The sequence below is a fragment of the Nerophis lumbriciformis genome, linkage group LG19 (genome assembly GCF_033978685.3).
Source record: "Nerophis lumbriciformis linkage group LG19, RoL_Nlum_v2.1, whole genome shotgun sequence".
Lineage (NCBI taxonomy): Eukaryota > Metazoa > Chordata > Actinopteri > Syngnathiformes > Syngnathidae > Nerophis > Nerophis lumbriciformis.
In genome coordinates, this window is record NC_084566.2 from 29733603 (window position 1) to 29756068 (window position 22466).

Consider the following 22466-nt stretch of genomic DNA (forward strand, 5'->3'; position numbering starts at 1 on the left):
ATCATCAAATCTCCCATAGCAGACTGAGGCAGCATTTTAAGATGTGTAGAGAAGTCAGGCTTCATACGAATTGTCGTCTGGGCATAGTACGCTTAGATTCATGAATTGTTTATGACATACTAATGAGGTATTCACAAGTAAAGCATTACCATATTTCAAAAATACGTTGTAAAGGGCCTTAAATGGGGACAAATTGGTACGGAGGTTTAAAAGTGTGAGCACGTCATCTAGGCCAGGGGTGTCAAACTCATTTTAGATCGGGGAGAAAAATCTACTCTCAAATGGGCCGGACTGGTAAAATCACGGCACGATAACTTAAAAATAAAGACAACTTCAGATTGTTTTCTTTGTTTAAAAATAAAACAAGCACATTCTGAAAATGCACAAACCATAATGTTGTTGGGTTTTTTTTTTACACTTACATGTTGCGGTTAATAGTATTCTATCTTTATTTGTCGTTATTTATACTTTCTGAATGAATGATGTGATAATGTTCATCAGTCAACTCATTGGTGTTCATTTTCAATCTATCAAGATGAAAACATGGGAACACTTTAGTATGGGGAACATATTCACCATTAATTAGTTGTTTATTGACATGCAAATGAGTAACATTGGCTCTTAATTAGTCATTATTAAGTACTTATTGATGCCTTATTCTGCATGGTCCTAACCCTAACCCTAACCCTGTAACCCTAACCCTCTAACCTTAACCTGATTTGCAGGTGTGTAATTTGTTGTGAGTTCATGCACAGTGTTGGTTTTTTTCTTTGAACAAGGTGATGTTCATGCACAGTTCATTTTGTGCACCAGTAAAAAAAACATATAACTTTGTCTTGAATTTGAAAAAAAAAAAAAAAAAAATGTATGTTAGATCTACTATGGACTGGACTTTCACTATTATGTCAGACCCACTCGACGTCCATTGCATCCGGTCTCCCCTAGAGGGGGAGGGGGTCACCCACCCACATATGCGGTCCTCTCCAAGGTTTCTCATAGTCATTCACATCGATGTCCCACTGGGGTGAGTTTTTCCTTGCCCTTATGTGGGCTCTGTACCACGGATGTCGTTGTGGCTTGTGCAGCCCTTTGAGACACTTGTGATTTAGGGCTATATGAATAAACATTGATTTATTTATTTATTTTTCACTAAAGAAGGGTTCGGTGAATGCGCATATGAAACTGGTGGGGTTCGCTACCTCCAGCAAGGTTAAGAACCACTGCCCTAATCCTAACCCTAACCCCAACACTAACCCTAACCAAATAACTCTAAATTAAGTCTTTGTTACTTCCAATATGTTTCACTAGTGTGCAAATAACTGTTAATTAAGTCTTTGTTACTTATATGTTCCCCATACTAAAGTGTTACCAAACAATGTATATCAAAATCAAATTACAGTATGTACTGATGTACTAACATCATGTGGTTTATTTATTTGTTTACATATATAGCATAATCTACATCATACTTGCCAACCTTGAGACCTCCGATTTCGGGTGGGGGGGGGGGTGTTTCGGGGGGTGGTTGGGGCCGGGGCGTGGTTGGGGGGCGTGGTTAAGAGGGGAGGACTATATTTACAGCTAGAATTCACCAAGTCAAGTATTCATATATATATATACATATATATATATATACATATATATATATATATGTATATATATATATATATATATATATATATGTATATATATATACATATATATATATATATATATATACATATATATATATATATATATATATAATAAATACTTGAATTTCAGTGTTCATTTATTTACACATATACACACACACATAACACTCATTGTTGAGTTAAGGGTTGAATTGTCCATCCTTGTTCTATTCTCTGTCACTATTTTTCTAACCATGCTGAACACCCTCTCTGATGATGCATTCTGATTCGTCTCCTTGATGTGTGCGCAGTTGTGCACTCTTTAAAAGCCGTAGATGTTATTGTCACATATGCATGTACAGTAGGTGGCAGTATTGTCCTGTTTAAGAGTGTCACAACATTGCTGTTTACGGCAGACGAACTGCTTTACGGTAGACGAAAACGTGACTGCTGTTGTTGTGTGTTGTTGCCGCGCTGGGAGGACGTTAATGAAACTGCCTAACAATAAACCCACATAAGGAACCAAGAACTCGCCCTCCATCATTCTACAGTTATAACGTGATTGGGCAGGCACGCTGTTTTATTGTGGGAAAGCAGACGTGAAAACAGGCTGTCGACACGTCACTCAGGTCCGCCTGAATTTCGGGAGATTTTCGGGAGAAAATTTGTCCCGGGAGGTTTTCGGGAGAGGCGCTGAATTTCGGGAGTCTCCCGGAAAATCCGCGAGGGTTGGCAAGTATGATCTACATAGGTACAAAGAATTGCTATTGCGACATCTGGTGGACACGTTTACAACAGCAGTTTCTTTCAGTCAAAAATTTCGGCTAATTTTTTTACTCATCCCGCGGGCCGGATAAAACCTGTTTGCGGGCCTTACGTTTGAGACCCCTGATCTAGGCTGAGCAAGGTGTCAAACTCGTTTTCATTGAGGGCCACGTCGCCTCATGTCCGTCCGCATGTTCGCAGTAGCGCATACTTGCAAACCCTCCCGGATTTTACGGGAGACTCCCGAAATTCAACGCCTCTTCCGAAAACCTCCCAGGACAAATTTTCTCCCGAAAATCTCCCGAAATTCAGGTGGACTCAGGTCCATGCGGACCTGAGTCCGCTAACCCACAATATAAACAGCGTACCTACCCAATCACGTTATAACTGTAGAATGATGGAGGGCGAGTTCTTGGTTTCTTATGTGGGTTTATTGTTAGGCAGTTTCATTAACGTCCTCCCAGCGCGGCAACAACACACAACAACAGCAGTCACGTTTTCGTCTACCGTAAAGCAGTTTGTCTGCCGTAAACAGCAATGTTGTGACACTCTTAAACAGGACAATACTGCCATCTAGTGCATTTGATGAAAGCACTTTTGTGCGTGCCACACAGCAATGCATCATCAGAGAGGGTGTTCAGCATGGTTCGAAAAATAGTGACAGAGAATAGAACAAGGATGGACAATTCAACCCTTAACTCAACAATGAGTAGATGAGTGTTATGTGTGTGTATATGTGTGTAAATAAATGAACACTGAAATTCAAGTATTTATTTTATATATATATATATATATATATATATATATATATATATATATATATATATATATATATATATATATATATATATATATATATATATATATATATATATATAATAAAATAAATATACATTTATAGCTACAATTCACTGAAAGTCAAGTATTTCTTATATATATATATATATATATATATATATATATATATATATATATATATATATATATATATTAAATACTTGACTTAGTATTTCGTCAAGTATTTCTTATATATATATATATATATATATATATATATATATATATATATATATATGAAATACTTGACTTGGTGAATTCTAGCTGTAAATATACTCCTCCCCTCTTAACCAAGCCCCCAACCACGCCCCCTGCCCCCGTCCCCCACCTCCCAAAATCTGAGGTCTCAAGGTTGGCAAGTATGCAGTAGCTGGGACCCCAAGATGCGGAGACAGGGGACCGCGTGCAGGTAAGAATAATTTTGAATTCTCAAATCAGGGAGTGCGCAAAAAGAACCAGGGAAAGCTGTGCATGTTCAGCAAAGCCAGCATAGCAAATACATTGACAAACAACAATGTATTTGCAGGCCAGGCTGGAATAGAAAGAAACCTGATTGGCAACCTGGAACAGGTGTACCCAGGTTGCCGATCAGGGACAGGTGAGGGAGACAGCGCTCAGGCCAGAGGAGTGGTGGAGCTAGGCAGGAAGTGTAACCAAGATAGGAGCGCTAAACGGGAACTAAATGCAGAAATAAAGGAAATACAAAAATAAGTCAGATCTGTGACACGGAGAATAGATATTAACATAAATGTAACAATCGCCTTATAATTAGGGATGGGTAACTATCACATTTTTACATGGTACCAATTTAATTAATTCACATTCAAAAGTATGACTAATTTGATTTAAAAAAGTGTCAAGAGCGCCAAAAAAACCAAGTGCACCCTTCCTGTCTGACTGTGTTAATTTGAAATAGTTTACAGACAAGTCACCACTTCATCACAGGGCCAACACAGATAGACAACATTCACACTCACATTCACACACTTGGGCAGTGGTTCTTAACCTGGGTTCGATCGAACCCTAGGGGTTCGGCGAGTCGGCCTCAGGGGTTCGGCTGAGCCTCCGCCGCGTAGGTCAAGACACACCCGACTCATCGTGTGCATAAAAACTTCTCCCTATCGGCGTATTATGGATAACCCCAAACAGTATTCTCTAATTTTCCATATGCGTGGACCTACTCAGTGGCCTAGTGGTTAGAGTGTCCGCCCTGAGATGGGTAGGTTGTGAGTTCAAAGGCTAAATACCAAGTTAATGACCCCGAAAAGGGACAAGCGGTAAAAAATGGATGGATGTTTTATTATTATAACCAAATGACAGCAGTCATTTACATGGGATTATTTTCTAATATAAGTGTTTTGGCCCACTTACAATGACAATAACAAAAAATATAGCTTTTCATGAGCTGTGTACTTGTATTGTATGTCTGGGTGGCGGTTCTGCTTTGGAAATTATTTTTACTCCTGTCCGATATCCCCTTTAGTTCCCACTAAAACACTCACATGTTGCACAATGAGATGTAAACACAGGATCATGTGTGCATTCCTGTAACTTTCTGTTTGTAACATATATCTTTATTAGTATTTCTTTAATATAATATTAATCATTTCATGATTCATATTTATAAATTAAGATTAATTTAAGAAAAAAAAAACATTTTCTTTTTCACTAAAGAAGGGTTCGGTGAATGCGCATATGAAACTGGCGGGGTTCAGTACCTCCAACAAGGTTAAGAACCACTGCACTAAGGCCTATTTAGTGTTGCCAATCACTAAATGTGCATGTCTTTGGAGGTGGGAGGAAGCCCGAAAGGGACAAGCGGTAGTAAACGGATGGATAGATGGATGGATATTTACTGTTATTATCATTTTGCACTTGAATAAACTTGCAGTGATGGAATGTTGCAATTCTTTTTACTTGCAATTCTTTTTTCTTTTTTTTTCTTTTTAAATTGCAATTTATTTTTTTTTACCTTGGAAGAACTGTAAGCTCTCCAATGTGTTTTATGATGAAGGAAAAAAACTAACTACATTTGTATTTTTTCAGATTTGAGACATTTTCAATATCGAAGTGTAGATCGAATAGAATCGAGAATAATCGATTTAAAACCTTTCCAATTGAAATCAAATCGATTTGGGAAATCGGCCATGATTATTAGATGATATTAAAGTTTTAAATATATGCAATTGAATGCAGTTCGTCATGTTTTCTGTCAAAATGGAAAGAATAAATACATTTGGTAAGAAATATAAGGTAGTTTACTGACACACAAAGGCTACAAAATATGGGACCCATTGCCTCCCTGCTTGGCACTCAGCATCAAGAGTTGGAATTGGGGGTTACATCACCAAAAGATTCCCGAGCGCGATGCACGCTGCTGCTCACTGCTCCCCTCACCTTCCAGGGGGTGAACAAGGGGATGGGTCGAATGCAGAGGACAAATTTCACCACACCTAGTGTGTGTGTGACAATCATTGGCACTTTAACTCTAACATTATTATTTTTATGTAAATGATGTGGCAGGCCTGTGATCTCGAGAATCAGCATCCAGTGGGCTTTATTTGTTTGGCGTAACAGAGTTATTTGTTTCCAGCATGACAATAAAGACACAATAATAGAAAATACTACTTCCCAAAACAATAATAAAAATACTACTTCCCAAATGTCCTATGATAAGCCTTGAAACTTGTATTTAAAGGTATGTGGTAATGCCCTCCATCCATCCATTTTTCTACCGCTTGTCCCTATCGGGGTCATGGGGTGTGCTGGAGCCTATCTCAGCTGCATTCGGGCGGAAGGCGGGGTACACCCTGGACAAGTCGCCACCTCATCGCAGGGCCAACACAGATAGACAGACAACATTCACACTCACATTCACACACTAAGGCCGATTTAGTGTTGCCAATCAACCTATCCCCAGGTGCATGTCTTTGGAGGTGGGAGGAAGCCGGAGTACCCGGAGGGAACCCACGCAGTCACGGGGAGAACATGCAAACTCCACACAAAAAGACCCTGAGCCCGGGGGTTGAACCCAGGACCATTGTATTGTGAGGCACATGCACTAACCCCTGTTTCACCGTGCTGCCTGATATGTGGTAATGCCTCATGCTAATTCAAAGAGTGAGGGACGTACACACAGGGTGGGCTCATTAGCGGTGGTATCACGTCCACAAGAAAGGGAGGTTTTTCCTTCACGTGTCACAAAAAGCCCCAATTTCGTTAGAAAAAGTGGAGCAAACAAGTGAGAGAAGATAGATTTTTCTCACTTCTGGTTTTCATAAACGGTCTCTAGGGGCACATACTTCTTTTACATCATCTGGTATTATATGGGACTTTTGAAGTAAAAAAGAAGACTTTTAGAGGGTTTTCCTACACTTCATTTTTCAGTTGTGCCCAAAGGAATTTGAAAAATAAATCAGCCGCCAAAGCCTTTTTCCTCCTAGCAACATGTAACTTTGTTTATTTTTTATTTTATTTATGTATTTGAAATTAGTTTATTTCGGACATATAATCCAGTGGTTCTCAACCTTTTTTCAGTGATGTACCCCCTGTGAATTTTTTTTAAATTCAAGTACCGGTACCCCCTAATCAGAGCAAAGCATTTTTGGTTGAAAAAAAGAGATAAAGAAGTAAAATACAGCACTATGTCATCAGTTTCTGATTTATTAAATTGTATAACAGTGCAAAATATTGCTCATTTGTAGTGGTCTTTCTTGAACAATTTGGAAAAAAGATAGGTTTTTATTTATATTTATAAAGGATTTTTGAATTGTTGCTATTTTTAGAATATTTAAAAGAAATCTCACGTACCCCTTGGCATACCTTCAAGTACCCCCAGGGGTACGCGTACCCCCATTTGAGAACCACTGATATAATCAACCATTTTGTGTAATTAATTTAACAGCACAAATTATACATATTTAACAATCATACACATACACACACAAAAAGAAGAAGAATGACCGAAAAGGAATAGGCTGAAGCCGAGGCTTATATTTGCCTATCCTATACATTCACTGAAAATTAGATTACCTGGAACATCAACGTTCAAAAAAATAAATGGGATGAAAGTAATTGTTACTATATTTTATAATTTTCCATTATTTCACCTTTCAAGGCTTTCTTAAACCTTAACAAAGAACTACACGTCTTCAACTCATCACTGAGCTTGTTCCACCATTTAACTCCTAAAACTGAAATACATTTGTATTTTATATTCGTTCTTACTTTACCTATTTCAAAAATCAATAACCCCCATAAATTATAGTTTTCTCCTCTTAATTTAAATAACCTAAGAATACAAGCTGGAAGGCTGTTGTTCTTTACTTAAAACACGATTTCCATTGTTTTTAAAAACACAATACGTGAACATTTAAACACATTAGAACTTACGAATAATGTATTGGTATGTTTATAGTCGCACGCTTTGTGTATTATTCTAATTACCCTTTTTGAAGTTGAATTATTGGATTATTTTGTAAACATTTCCCCAAACTTCAACACAATATGTTACATATGGAAAAATAAAAGAATAATATAACATATGCAGACATTTCTTATTCAGCATGTGTCTTACTTTATAAAGAATAGCAATGGATTTGGATATTTTTCCCTTTATATATTCAATCTGCGGTTTCCAACATAATTTATGATCAATTATTATTCCCAAGAATTTAGTTTCATATACTCTTATCAATTTCGACTTGATTTAATTTTGCTTCACAATTTGTCCTTGCACCACTAAACACCGTACATTTAGTTTTCCTATTATTTAATAATAACTTATTAATATCAAACCATTTTTCTTTAGCTGAAGCAACTCAACCTCTATTAGCCTCAACACTTCCTTCAAGTCTTCTCCTGAACAATAAACATTTGTATCATCTGCAAACATAATACATTTCAATTTATTAGATCAGTGGTTCTTAACCTTGTTGGAGGTACCGAACCCCACCAGTTTCATATGCGCATTCACCGAACCCGAATCGTAATCATAAAATGATGTTGTTATATTAAAGAAATACTAATAAATATATATTTTACAAACAGAAAGTTACAGGATGTACACATATTCCCATGTTTACATCTCATTGTGCAACATGTGAATGTTTTAGTGGGAACTAAATGCGATATCTGAAAGGGGTACACCATACTTGCCAACCTTGAGACCTCCAATTTCGGGAGGTGGGGGTGGGGGGTGGGTGCGGGGGGCGTGGTTGGGGGCGTGGTTAAGAGGGGAGGAGTATATTTACAGCTAGAATTCACCAAGTCAAGTATTTCATATATATATATATGTATATATATATATATATATATCCCCGCGACCCCGAAGGGAATAAGCGGTAGAAAATGGATGGATGGATGGATGGATGGATATATATATATATATATATATATATATATATATATAAAAGAAATAATTGACTTTCAGTGAATTCTAGCTATATATATATATATATATATATATATATATATATATATATGTATATATATATATGTATATATATATAAATAAATAAAATAAATACTTGAATTTCAGTGTTCATTTATTTACACATATACACACACATAACACTCATCTACTCATTGTTGAGTTAAGGGTTGAATTGTCCATCCTTTTTCTATTCTCTGTCACTATCTTTCTAACCATGCTGAACACCCTCTCTGATTATGCATTGCTGTGTGGCACGCACAAAAGTGCTTTCATCAAATGCACTAGATGGCAGTATTGTCCTGTTTAAGAGTGTCACAACATTGCTGTTTACGGCAGACGGACTGCTTTACTGTAGACGTTCTTTATATTGTGGGAAAGCGGACTCAGGTCCGCATGGAGCTGGAGGGGGCGTGGCCTGAATTTCGGGAGATTTTCGGGAGAAAATTTGTCCCGGGAGGTTTTCGGGAGAGGCACTGAATTTCGGGAGTCTCCCGGAAAATCCGGGAGGGTTGGCAAGTATGGGGTACACATTATTTCCAAAGTAGGACCCCCCACCCAGACATATAATACTAGTACACAGCTCATGAAAAACAATATGTTATAGTCATTGTAAGTGGGCCAAAACACTTATATTAGAAAATAATCTCATGGAAATGACTGCTGTCATTTGATTACAATAATAAAACATTGAACTTGTTATTTAGTCAGGTTTGGGACAGGTGTGCTGCAGGTGTGACCACAGTGCATGTGCACGTCTGACGTCGCTCACATGTGCTCCACTGAATGCTCAAGAAGTTTTTGCGTTTGCTCACACATATGGAAAATTAGAGGGAACATTGTTTGGGGGTATCCATAATACGCCGACAGGGAGAAGTTTTTGTTTACACGATGAGTCGGGTGTGTCTCGACCTCCGCGGCGGAGGCTCTGCCGAACCCCTGAGGCCGACTCACCGAACCCCTAGGGTTCGATCGAACCCAGGTTAAGAACCACTGTATTAGATACTAAACAAATATCATTTAAACAAAGTATAAATAACTTAGGTCCCAATACCGAGCCTTGTGGAACCCCACAAGTTACTCTTCCTGGCTGTGATTTAGTCCTATTAATTTCCACATATTGAGATCTATTACTTAAATAACTACTTAACCACTGTTGTGAAACACCTCTTATGCCATAGTTTTCCATTTTATGCATAAGTAAGGATTAATCGATTGTGTCAAAAGCTTTACATAAGTCAATAAAAACACCAACGGTGTGTTGCTTTTTTTCTATTGCTGTAGCTATGTTTTCTACAAAGTCCATCATCCTAGCACAGGGGTCGGCAACCCGTGGCTCTTTGATCACTCTGATGCGGCTCAGCTGCATACTTGCTGACCCTCCCGATTTTTTCTGGAGACTTCCGAATTTCAGTGCCTCTCCCGAAAATCTCCCGGGGCAACAATATTTAGGGCATGCCTTTAGCATCCGATTTTACACTATCTGCGTGCCGGCCCAGTCACATGTTGTATGCAGGCTCTGCCTTTCACACAAAAGTGACTGCAAGGCATACTTGTTCAACAGCCATACAGGTCACACTGAGGGTGGCCGTATAAAACAACTTTAACACTGTTACTAATATGCACCACACTGTGAACCCACACCAAACAAGAATGACAAACACATTTCTGGAGAACATCCGCACCGTAATACATAAACACAACAGAACAAATACCCAGAATCCCATGCAGCACTAACTCTTCCGGGCTACATTATACACCCCCGTTACCACCAAACCCCGCCCCCCCCCCCAACCCCGCCCACCTCAACCGACGCACGGAGCGGGAAGGGGGGGTTGATGTGTGGGGGGGTTGGGGGGGGCGGGGTTTGGTGGTAGCGGAGGTGTATAATGTAGCCTGGAAGAGTTAGTGCTGCATGGGATTCTGGGTATTTGTTCTGTTGTGTTACGGTGGGGATGTTCTCCAGAAATGTGTTTGTCATTCTTGTTTGGTGTGGGTTCACAGTGTGGCGCATATTAGTAACAGTGTTAAAGTTGTTTTATACGGCCACCCTCAGTGTAACCTGTATGGCTGTTGACTAAGTATGCATTGCAGTCACTTATGTGTTTCTGCAGAAGCCGCATACAACATGTAACTGGGCTGGCACGCTGTTTATACAGCCTGTAGAGGGCGCTAAAGACAGTGCCATCACGGCAGGCCCTTATTATTGTTGTTTTGGTGAAAATCAGCAGACATTCGAGAGAATACTTGCCCTGAATTTCTGGAGTCTCCTGGAAAAATTGGGAGGGTTGGCAAGTATGACGCTGTCAAGCGCCATTCATTCAGAACTCGCTGGTTTATACATAGCACAAATTAAAAAAAACTGTATGCGGTGTTATTTCATTTTAAATTTCAAAATAGTTTTGTGGCTCCCATTGTTTTCTTGAATTTGTGAAACGGGTCAAAATGGCTCTTTGAGTGGTAAAGGTTGCCGACCCCTGTCCGAGCACGAGTAGACGTACAAATAAGTCTCAAGAAGCCATGCTGTAAAATGCATAAAACATATTAAAAAGTGCCGGTCTGTATGTGTACACTCGGTCAGGACGCAAAAATGGGTTGTATTGTTCAACGTTTTGTGTCTTTTCAGAGTTTGGCTTCCTGTCAGCTTGTTTGGGCCGCATTGCACCCCCCCCAAAACAATAAACAAAAAAAGGGAAATTCTCATTTGGATAAAGTGCAACGATAAACACGCCGCACTTCTAAAGGGACATTTGGCTAAACTACCCTCTTACCCGAGGAGATGATAAAAGATAATGGCAGCATCCAATCGTCTCTCCCACACTATCTCCTCCCGAGTGGATGATAGCTGCCGGCGCCAAACATACCCAGCACTCGCTCTCCCAGGCCTCCCAGCTCCATATAGGCGCTCTGGAAGGCCTCCCTCCAGTTGTCATCCAGTGTCTGCTCCTGGCCGTGGATCATGAGGGTGCTGCACCTATAAAAACATCACCAGTGATATTAAAGGAGGAGGGCCGTTAAAGATAGGCGCGCTCATAAAACGCCAGACAAACGAGAAGCTTAAGGTGATTAAATCCTGGCAATGTTTTGACAGAAGTTTGTGCGTCACACTCAGTTTAAGAGTAAATGTAGGCCAATCAAGGTTGTTCTTGCAGCGAGGTCGGTGTTTCCTACGGGAATGTAATCTGCCGCTATCTTATGAACGCTGTAAAAATGCAAGAAAAAAAACATTAAAAAGCTAAACAAAAATGTTTAAAATTACATAGGAGCTAGGGTTGTCCCGATACTAATATTAATACCAACATGAAATTCGATACTTTTCTAAATAAAGGGGAATCACAAAAAAATTGCATTATTATCTTTATTTTAACAAAAAATCTTACGGTACATTAAACATATGTTTCTTATTGCAAGTTTGTCCTTAAATAAAATAGTGAACATACGAGACAACTTCTCTTTTAGTAGTAAGTAAACAAACAAAGGCTCCTAATTTAGTCTGCTGACATATGCAGTAACATATTGTGTCATTTTCCATTCTATTATTTTGTCAACATTATTAAGGACAAGTGGTAGAAAATGAATTATTAATTTACTTGTTCATTTATTGTTAATATCTGCTTATTTCATGTAGATATTCATGCATATATTAATTTCACCCACTCTGTACATTTTGCACAGAGTGTATAGAGCAGGGGTCGGCAACCCGCGGCTCTGGAGCCGCATGCGGCTCTTTGATCACTCTGATGCGGCTCAGCAGCTTACTTGCTGAACCCCCCAATTTTCCCGTGAGACTTCCGGATTTCAGTGCCTCTCGCGGAAAACTCCCGGGATTAATATCCACGATTTTCATCTTTACAGTTATAATAAGGGCGTGCCATGATGGTACAACATTTGGCACCCTCTACAATCTGTATTAACAGCGTGCCAGCCCATTACTTGTTATACAATATACATCTTCTGCTTGCACACGTACGTGACAGCAAGGCATACTTTGTCAACAGCCACACAGGTTACACTGACGGTGACCATATAAAACAACTTTAATACTCTTACTAATAATGCGCCACACTTTGAACCAAACCCAAACAAGAATGACAAACACATTTCGGGAGAACATCTGCACCTTAACACAACATAAACACAACAGAACAAACACCCAGAATCCCATGCAGCCCTGACTCTTCCGGGCAACATTATACACCCCTGCTACCACCAAACCCCGCCCCCACCCCAACCCTGCTCCCTCACACATCAACCCTCCCCACCCCTCCCTCTCTGTGCGTCGGTTGAGGTGGGCGGGGTTTGGTGGGGGGGGGTGTATAATGTATCCCGGGAGAGTTAGGGCTGCATGGGATTCTGGGTATTTGTCCTGTTGTGTTTATGTTGTGTTACGGTGCAGATGTTCTCCCGAAATTTGTTTGTCATTCTTGTTTGGTGTGGGTTCACAGTGTGGCGTATTATTAGTAAGAGTGTTAAAGTTTTTTTTTATACCGCCACCGTCAGTGTGACCTGTGTGGTTGTTGACCAAGTATGCCTTGCTGTCACCTACGTGAGCAAGCGGAAGCCCCATACAACGTGTGGCTGTTTAGGCACGTTGGCTGTAGTGGGTGCTATATGCTGTACCATCACGGCACGCATGACGCTGACAAGCGCCAGTCATTTAAAGCCCGCGTGCCGCACCAGCTTTCAAATTCCACATAACGGTGTGGGCAGCGTGTCTGAGACCCCTGGTTTATACATAGCACAAAGCAAAAAAATTGTATGCAGTGTTATTTCATTTAAAATTTGAGGTTGCCGAACCCTGGTATAGAGTGTACATTGTACAGAGAGTATAGAGTGTACACTGTTCTCTTCCACACCTTTCTTTGCACTTCTATATTTTTTATATTTTTATATATTTACACATTGTTTTCTTGCATGCACACATCGCACTGTATGGAATGGCCTCAATCTCGTTACCCTGCGTAATGACAATAAAGCTGATTCTCTTCTCTTATTTTCTCTTTTAACATGTTCTATCTACACTTCTGTTAAAATGTAATAATCACTTATTCTTCTGTTGTTTGGATACTTTACATTAGTTTTGGATGATACCACAAATTTGGGTATCAATCCGATACCAAGTAGTTACAGGATCATACATTGGTCATATTCAAAGTCCTCATGTGTCCAGGGACGTAATTCCAGAGTTTATAAACATAATATAATTTTTTTTTAAATATTGATGTAATTATAGTAGTATCAACTAGATACGCTCCTGTACTTGGTATCATTACAGTGGACGTTAGGTGTAGATCCACCCATGGCGTTTGTTTACATTGTGACGCTGGCTAACTACGGTGTGTGGTGAAGCATGTTTAGCTATTCCTCGTCCTGCAGGGATGATACTTGTAAGAAACTTACTTTATTTGTCGCCATGGAGGCGAGGATTAGTGATTTAGAAGTAGCTAAAACACTGCAGACTGCGGCTGGATGTTAGCCGCTAGCTAGCTAGCCATGTCGTAAAGCATCTCTTCCTGAGGGCGTTTCAGTGTTATAACTTCACCTTTATCATTAGGTTTTAAAGCCAAAATGTGTTTATTCTCCCTTATCTGTCTAACACTGTGTCTGTTTGTAAGTACTTCGCATGCCCATGCCCGTAAAAAATACCGGTACTTTTTAGAGTCGGGTTAGTATAATATATAATTATAATATTAATTATTATAATAAATATTACATAATTCATTAGTATCGCGGTACTATACTAGCACTGGTATTCTGTACAACCCTAATAGGAACTTTCTTCTGTTGCTTTGTTTTGTAAAAATGCGTAACGGGGTATCATAATGGCACCATGCCGATGTAAACCGAGTGACCGGGAGATGTTGGTGCCTAATATTGGTGCTTAAACTAAGTGGCAGATGCATGAAGCAAAAATGAGGTAAAGTATTCTTAAACTCTGTGCAGCAGCAACACAACACTTTCTTACTACACGCAAGGGGCAACCACGAATAACGGAATTTTGAGCATCAACATTACAACGCAAGCATGTCGGCACACCGACTCTAATTTTGCTCAGTGAATACACGACTCTTGCATTAAGATTACCCATTCTGGGTATCACTCCAACTTATCTGTCTTGTCTTTTAACAAAGAAACAAGGAAGTCACAATCTTCGTTCTATGAATGTTCTGCAATTTGTCGTCCCCAAAGTAAGAACTGAACTGGGCAAAGAAAGCATTTAGGTTTTCAGCACCGAAGGCTTGGAATAACCTACAATCGAATCTTCAACTTCAAACCCTTGTTACATTAAATGAGTTTAAAGCTTCTGTGAAAGTACTGCAGTTTACCTTGTCTGTATGCACATGTGTTATGTGAGTAAGTTTTAAAGGCCTACTGAAACCCACTACTACCGACCACGCAGTCTGATAGTTTATATATCAATGATGAAATCTTAACATTGCAACACATGCCAATACGGCCGGGTTAGCTTACTAAAGTGCAATTTTAAATTTCGCGCAAAATATCCTGCTGAAAACGTCTCGGTATGATGACGCATGCGCGTGACGTCACGGATTGTAGAGGACATTTTGGGACAGCATGGTGGCCAGCTATTAAGTCGTCTGTTTTCATCGCAAAATTCCACAGTATTCTGGACATCTGTGTTGGTGAATCTTTTGCAATTTGTTCAATGAACAATGGAGACAGCAAAGAAGAAAGTTGTAGGTGGGAAGCGGTGTATTGCAGCAGGTGTTGTGCCGGATAACGCACCCCCGCCGTAGAATGCACCCCCTGACTGTTGTGCCGGATAACACGGTGTTTCATTGTTTACATTCCCGAAAGATGACAGTCAAGCTTTACCATTGGCCTGTAAAGAACTGGGACAACAGAGACTCTTACCAGGAGGACTTTGAGTTGGATACGCAGACGCGGTACCGTGAGTACGCATGCAGCTGCGGCTTCCAAACATTTGATCGCTTCCCCGTACGTGCGTGCCGCTATGTGCATGTCACGTACGTAACTTTGGGGAAATATATCTGCTGTATGAACTTTGGGGAGGTGAACGGTACTTTGGGCCGTGGGATTGAGTGTGTTGTGCAGGTGTTTGAGTTGTATTGGCGGGTTATATGAACGGGAGGGGGGGGGGGGGGGGGGGGGGGGTGTTTGTTATGCGGGATTAATTTGTGGCATATTAAATATAAGCCTGGTTGTGTTGTGGCTAATAGAGTATATATATATATATGTCTTGTGTTTATTTACTGTTTTAGTCATTCCCAGCTGAATATCAGGTCCCACCCGGCTCTCACAGCATCTTCCCTATCTGAATTGCTCCCACTGCCCTCTAGTCCTTCACTCTCACTTTCCTCATCCACGAATCTTTCATCCTCGCTCAAATTAATGGGGAAATCGTCGCTTTCTCGGTCCGAATCGCTCTCGCTGCTGGTGGCCATGATTGTAAACAATGTGCAGATGTGAGGAGCTCCACAACCTGTGACGTCACGCTACTCGTCTGCTACTTCCGGTACAGGCAAGGCTTTTTTATCAGCGACCAAAAGCTGCAAACTTTATCGTCGATGTTCTCTACTAAATCCTTTCAGCAAAAATATGGCAATATCGCGAAATGATCAAATATGACACATAGAATGGACCTGCTATCCCCGTTTAAATAAGAAAATCGCATTTCAGTAGGCCTTTAATGTTGTAAATTTGATGTTTTACGTGCTGTTTACTGTTTTTAATGTAACCTTGCTGCTGCCCTCTTGGCCAGGTCTCCCTTGGAAAAGAGATATTTGATCTCAATGGGATTTTACCTGGTTAAATAAAGGCTCAACAAGGCTCGTCTGACATCGCCACAATTGTGCACTAACGATCTATTTTTGTTTGTCCTCTCACCACACGCGAGGTGCATTCACAAAAAAACGGTTTTCTGAGCATCAACATTACAACACAAGCATGTCCTTGTGCTGACTTAGTTCGCTGGATTAGTACACGACTCTGTGTCACGTGGCTGCTGCTGCAAGTAGCTCTCCTGGGTTGTAATAATAAATTGATTAATTGAACAAGAGTCAAAGTATTTTGTATCCTTTTTGGTAAGCCGGCATGTTCACATTTCAAAGATTTCAAACAAAATATTACACAATTTTCACATGAAACTCTAATCTGGATGTGAGCAGGCTACTGTATCAACACATTTTAAGTTACACAAGTTATATTTATCTTGGGGGTCTTTGAAGGTTTCACGTATCACTGCAGCAGCTATCTTTTCAAACGGGTTGAGCACTACTTTATCTCCGCCTGTTTTGGTCACATCCATCTTTTCCTTCACCTTCTTCCTGATGTAGCACCACTTATTTCTTATTTGTTTCTGTGTGCGGTTCTCTGACCCCAAAGCACTGACAGCCTTGCACACTTTATCCCAGTCAACTATCTTCTGTTCGCTGGAAATGCCAGGGGACAGCCTGCCTTCACTTCAGCGAGAAGCACCTACGAATGTTTGTCGGTAAATTCTGATTGGGCCGAGTGTGGGCGCTCAGTCACATGGCTAATTTAAATATGATTTGCATGTTTAGCCTGCTCAGTGGCCTTGTAGTTAGAGAGTCCGCCCTGAGAGTTCCTGAGTTCAAACCCCGACCGAGTCATACCAAAGACTATAAAAATGGGACTCATTACCTCCCTGCACTCAGCATCCAGGGTTGGAATTGGGGGTTGAATCACCAAAAATGATTCCCGAGCGCGGCCACCGCTGCTGCTCACTGCTCCCCATACCTCCCAGGGGGTGGAACAAGGGGATGAGTCAAATGCAGAGGGTAATTTCACCACACCTCGTGTGTGTGTGACTAGAAAGTGGTACTTTAACTTTAATATGTGTTTATCATGACAGGACGCATGGAAATCATCAAATATCGGCCGTTGTAGTCGACAAGCGGTAGAAAATGGATGGATGGATGGATTAACAATATATTATTTTTACATAAGCTGCAAAAAAAAAAAAATACATTTTACAAACCCCATTTCCATATGAGTTGGGAGATTGTGTTAGATGTAAATATAAATGGAATACAATGATTTGCAAATCCTTTTCAACCCATATTCAATTGAATGCACTACAAAGACAAGATATTTGATGTTCAAACTCATAAACTTTATTTTTTTTGCAAATAATAATTAACTTAAAATTTCATGGCTGCAACGCGTGCCAAAGTAGTTGGGAAAGGGCATGTTCACCACTGTGTTACATCACCTTTTCTTTTAACAACACTCAATAAACGATTGGGAACTGAGGAGACACATTTTTTAAGCTTCTCAGGTGGAATTATTTCCCATTCTTGCTTGATGTACAGCTTAAGTTGTTCAACAGTCCGGGGGTCTCCGTTGTGGTATTTTAGGCTTCATAATGCGCCACACATTTTCAATGGGAGACAGGTCTGGACTACAGGCAGGCCAGTCTAGTACCCGCACTCTTTTACTATGAAGCCACGTTAATGTTACACGTGGCTTGGCATTGTCTTGCTGAAATAAGCAGGGGCGCCCATGATAACGTTGCTTGGATGGCAACATATGTTGCTCCAAAACCCGTATGTACCTTTCAGCATTAATGGCGCCTTCACAGATGTGTAAGTTACCCATGTCTTGGGCACTAATACACCCCCATACCATCACAGATGCTGGCTTTTCAACTTTGCGCCTATAACAATCCGGATGGTTCTTTTCCTCTTTGGTCCGGAGGACACGACGTCCACAGTTTCCAAAAACTATTTGAAATGTGGACTCGTCAGACCACAGAACACTTTCCACTTTGTATCAGTCCATCTTAGATGAGCTCAGGCCCAGCGAAGCCGACGGCGTTTCTGGGTGTTGTTGATAAACGGTTTTTGCCTTGCATAGGAGAGTTTTAACTTGCACTTACAGATGTAGCGACCAACTGTAGTTACTGACAGTGGGTTTCTGAAGTGTTCCTGAGCCCATGTGGTGATATCCTTTACACACTAATGTCGCTTGTTGATGCAGTACAGCCTGAGGGATCAAAGGTCACGGGCTTAGCTGCTTACGTGCAGTGATTTCTCCAGATTCTCTGAACCCTTTGATGATATTACGGACCGTAGATGGTGAAATCCTAAATTCCTTGCAATAGCTGGTTGAGAAAGGTTTTTCTTAAACTGTTCAACAATTTGCTCACGCATTTGTTGACAAAGTGGTGACCCTCGCCCCATCCTTGTTTGTGAATGACTGAGCATTTCATGGAATCTACTTTTATACCCAATCATGGCACCCACCTGTTCCCAATTTGCCTGTTCACCTGTGGGATGTTCCAAATAAGTGTTTGATGAGCATTCCTCAACTTTATCAGTATTTATTACCACCTTTCCCAACTTCTTTGTCACGTGTTGCTGGCATCAAATTCTAAAGTTAATGATTATTTGCAAAAAAAAAAAAAATGTTTATCAGTTTGAACATCAAATATGTTGTCTTTGTAGCATATTCAACTGAATATGGATTGGAAATTATTTGCAAATCATTGTATTCCGTTTATATTTACATCCAACACAATTTCCCTACTCATATGGAAACGGGGTTTGTAGTTCTTTGTTAAGGTTTAAGAAAGTCTTGAAAGGTGAAATAATGGAAAATTATAAAATATAGTAACAATTAATTTCATCCCATTTATTTTTTTTGAACGTTGATGTTCCAGGTAATCTTATTTTCAGTGAATGTATAGGATAGGCAAACAAAAGCCTTGGCTTCAGCCTATTCCTTTTTCGGTCATTTCTTTTTCCTTTTTGTGTGTGTATGTGTATGATTGTTAATATGTTCAATCTGCACTGTTAAGTTTATTACACAAAATGGTTGATTATATGACCGAAATAAACTAATTTCAAACCAGAAATAAACAAAGTTTCATGTTGGTGGGAGGAAAAGGCTTTGGTGGCTGATTTTCTCTCAAATTCCTTTGGGCACAACTGAAAAATTAAGTATAGGAAAACCCTCTAAAAGTCTTCTTTTTTTAGTTCAAAAGTCTCATATAATACCAGATGATGTAAAAGAAGTACGTGCCCCTAGAGGCCGTTTATGACCGTTTATGACCGTTGATTATATGACCGAAATAAACTCAGTTCATCATCAAATTACGATGACTAAAACTAAAACACATTTTCGTCATAGCACTATGACCTAAATTAAAAACTGCTGTCAACACTGGTAGGCAGAAGGGTAACTGCTTAGTCCTGATCCTTGTGCTCCCGACCTCTCCCAGTATGAATGTTTACTTCATTGTTCAGTGCTTCTGTTTCCAGTAGGAGAACACAACTCATGTTGCTGCGCTTTTTCAATACATGCTTGAGTTGAATAAATGGAAACGGCCCTACGCAATTTTGTTCGTTTGTATTTTAGATTTTGGGGTGAACCGCCTATTTTTAGTGAGGGAAAATGTTGTTTCTCCTACCAATTGTAGGAGTGGTCACAGAACCATTGTTCAGCATGAGGCAAATAAATTGTAGGTTAAAAAGTTTGCCCCCGTGAACATTCTTTAATGCTCTCACTTCGATGTTTTTCTGCAGCTGGGTCTGTTGATGCAGAACACCTGGTTGTCCTCCGATGTGACCGCTTGTTGTCACCTGTCACTCACAGAATTGCATTACAAAATGGTACAGAATAAATTATGTGTTTATTTTTGTTAGAGTTTAGATTGGATTTTTTCAGTTCATTTCCGTTCAGTTTCAGTTTATTTCGAACATGCATACGATACAATGTTCCTTGTTCTCTGTAACAGAACAGTGAACTAATGAATAAATTATATACCATAGTAAGCAAACAAATATTAAATACATAAATAATGTTTGTCACAATAATAAAAAAAAAGGGTTCAAGATGTTCATCATAATTCTTGTTCTGTGTACTTTGTGAACACTTGTAGTTTGAACAGTCTCTTAAACTGAATCATATTGGTGCTTTGTTTGATTTATTTGGTTAATCCATTCCATAATTTAATTCCACATACAGATTTACTAATTATTTTAAGTGTTGTACGAGCATACAAATGTTTTAAATGAGATTTTCCTCTAAGGTTATATTTCTCCTCTTTTGTTGAGAAGAATTGTGGTACATTTTTGGGTAGTGGTTATAGTTTGCTTCATACATAATTTTAGCTGTTTGCAAATGCACCAAATCGTTGAATTTCAAAACTTGTGATTTAATAAATAAAGGGTTTGTATGTTCTCTATATCCAACATTATGTATTATTCTAATTGATCTTTTTTGTAACACAATTAGTGAATGAAGCGCACATTTGTAGTTGTTTCCCCATATTTCTACACAGTAACTCAGATATGGTAACACTAGCGAGCAGTAGAGAATATGAAGTGAATTTTGGTCTAGAACATGTTTTGCTTTATTCATTATTGACGTGTTTTCTTAAGTTGTATATTTTTTACATGAGATTTCCAATTCATTTTATTATTTATTATAAAGCCCAAAAATGTGTTTTCTTTTACCCTTTCAATATCTACTTCTGTCTATTTGTATTTGTGTTTGACTTTCCCTTCTACTGTTACCAAATAGCATTATTTTAGTTTTACTGAGATTCAAAGATAGTCTGTTTTTGTCAAAACCATCTTTTTAATTTGTTCATTTCTTCTGTTATTATTGGGGATTGGGATTTTGTGCACGGCAAACATTTTCCGTGCGGAGGACACAGGAGGAGCAGTGCGCAATTGGGCAGGCGCACACCTTAGAGGGAACATTGGACTGCGGTCGCACAAAATCCTTTAAATTGTTGCAAATGCCCCAGGCTACATCAATTAAAGCTATATTTACTCATTGCAGCGCCAATGATGTCATGTTTTTTTGCACATTCGGGTCACTTCACAGACGCAATCCCTGCATATTAGACATTGCATTTTTTTTTTGTAATGTTAACGACTACACAAAAAGATCGGATTTAAGAAAAAAATCTGAAATGGGATTCGTAGCCTTAATGTTGTTGTACAGGAGTTCTTCCCAATGAGGTTGAATGCATTTTTATAGCTCACTTTATAGATGGGGGAAATAATTGATTATTGGATGCATCGCAATTCGGAAATTGGCTAATGTAAAATCGATTAGTAAACGTCAATAATTGATAATTTATTTATTGCAAATAAAGTAATGCAGACAGTTCTAAAATTTGGCTCACCGCACCGAGGCACCTCATCAAGAGACCGGCTTCTTTATATTAGGGCACTTACACTATATAGCCAAAAGTATTTGGCCACCCATCCAAATGATGAGAATCAGGTGTCCTAATCACTTGGCCAGGTGTATAAAATCAAGCTCTTAGGCATGGAGACTGTTTCTACAAACATTTGTGAAAGAATGGGCCGCTCTCAGTGATTTCCAGCGTGGAACTGTCATAGGATGCCACCTGTGCAACAAGTCCAGTCGTGAAATTTCCTCGCTCCTAAATATTCCAAAGTCAACTTTATTATAGGAAAAGTGAAGCGTTTGGGAACAACAGCAAGTCAGCCACAATCACCAAAAATGATTCCCGGGCGCGGCACCGCTGCTACTCACTGCTCCCCCTCACCTCCCAGGGGGTGAACAAGGGGATGCAGAGGACAAATTTCACCACTACTAGTGTGTGTGTGACAATCATTGGTACTTTAACTGTACTTTAACTTAATCTTACACAATGAAATAAGATGGCTATCCAGAGGAAGATCACTGGCCAGAGTGTTTGAGTTACAAGAGCCGCTGCATAGATATTTCCGGAAAAAATAGTCGCCGTTGGCGGCTCGTTTTAGTGTCAGGGAATGGGTCGCCAATCTATCTTACTTTTGCGACATATTCAATCTGCTCAACGAACTTAAATT

General features: G+C 39.6%; 1 protein-coding gene across 2 annotated transcripts in view; it reads right to left on the minus strand.

Moving 5' to 3' along the window:
- atp1a2a (ATPase Na+/K+ transporting subunit alpha 2a) overlaps window positions 1-22466 on the minus strand; it is a 158889-nt gene that overhangs the window by 66577 nt on the left and 69846 nt on the right. For both annotated transcript variants that reach the window (XM_061979017.1, XM_061979018.2), the window contains one exon: window positions 11511-11620. In XM_061979017.1, coding sequence (XP_061835001.1) covers window positions 11511-11620 — 110 coding nt within the window. The remainder of the gene's footprint in view (window positions 1-11510; window positions 11621-22466) is intronic.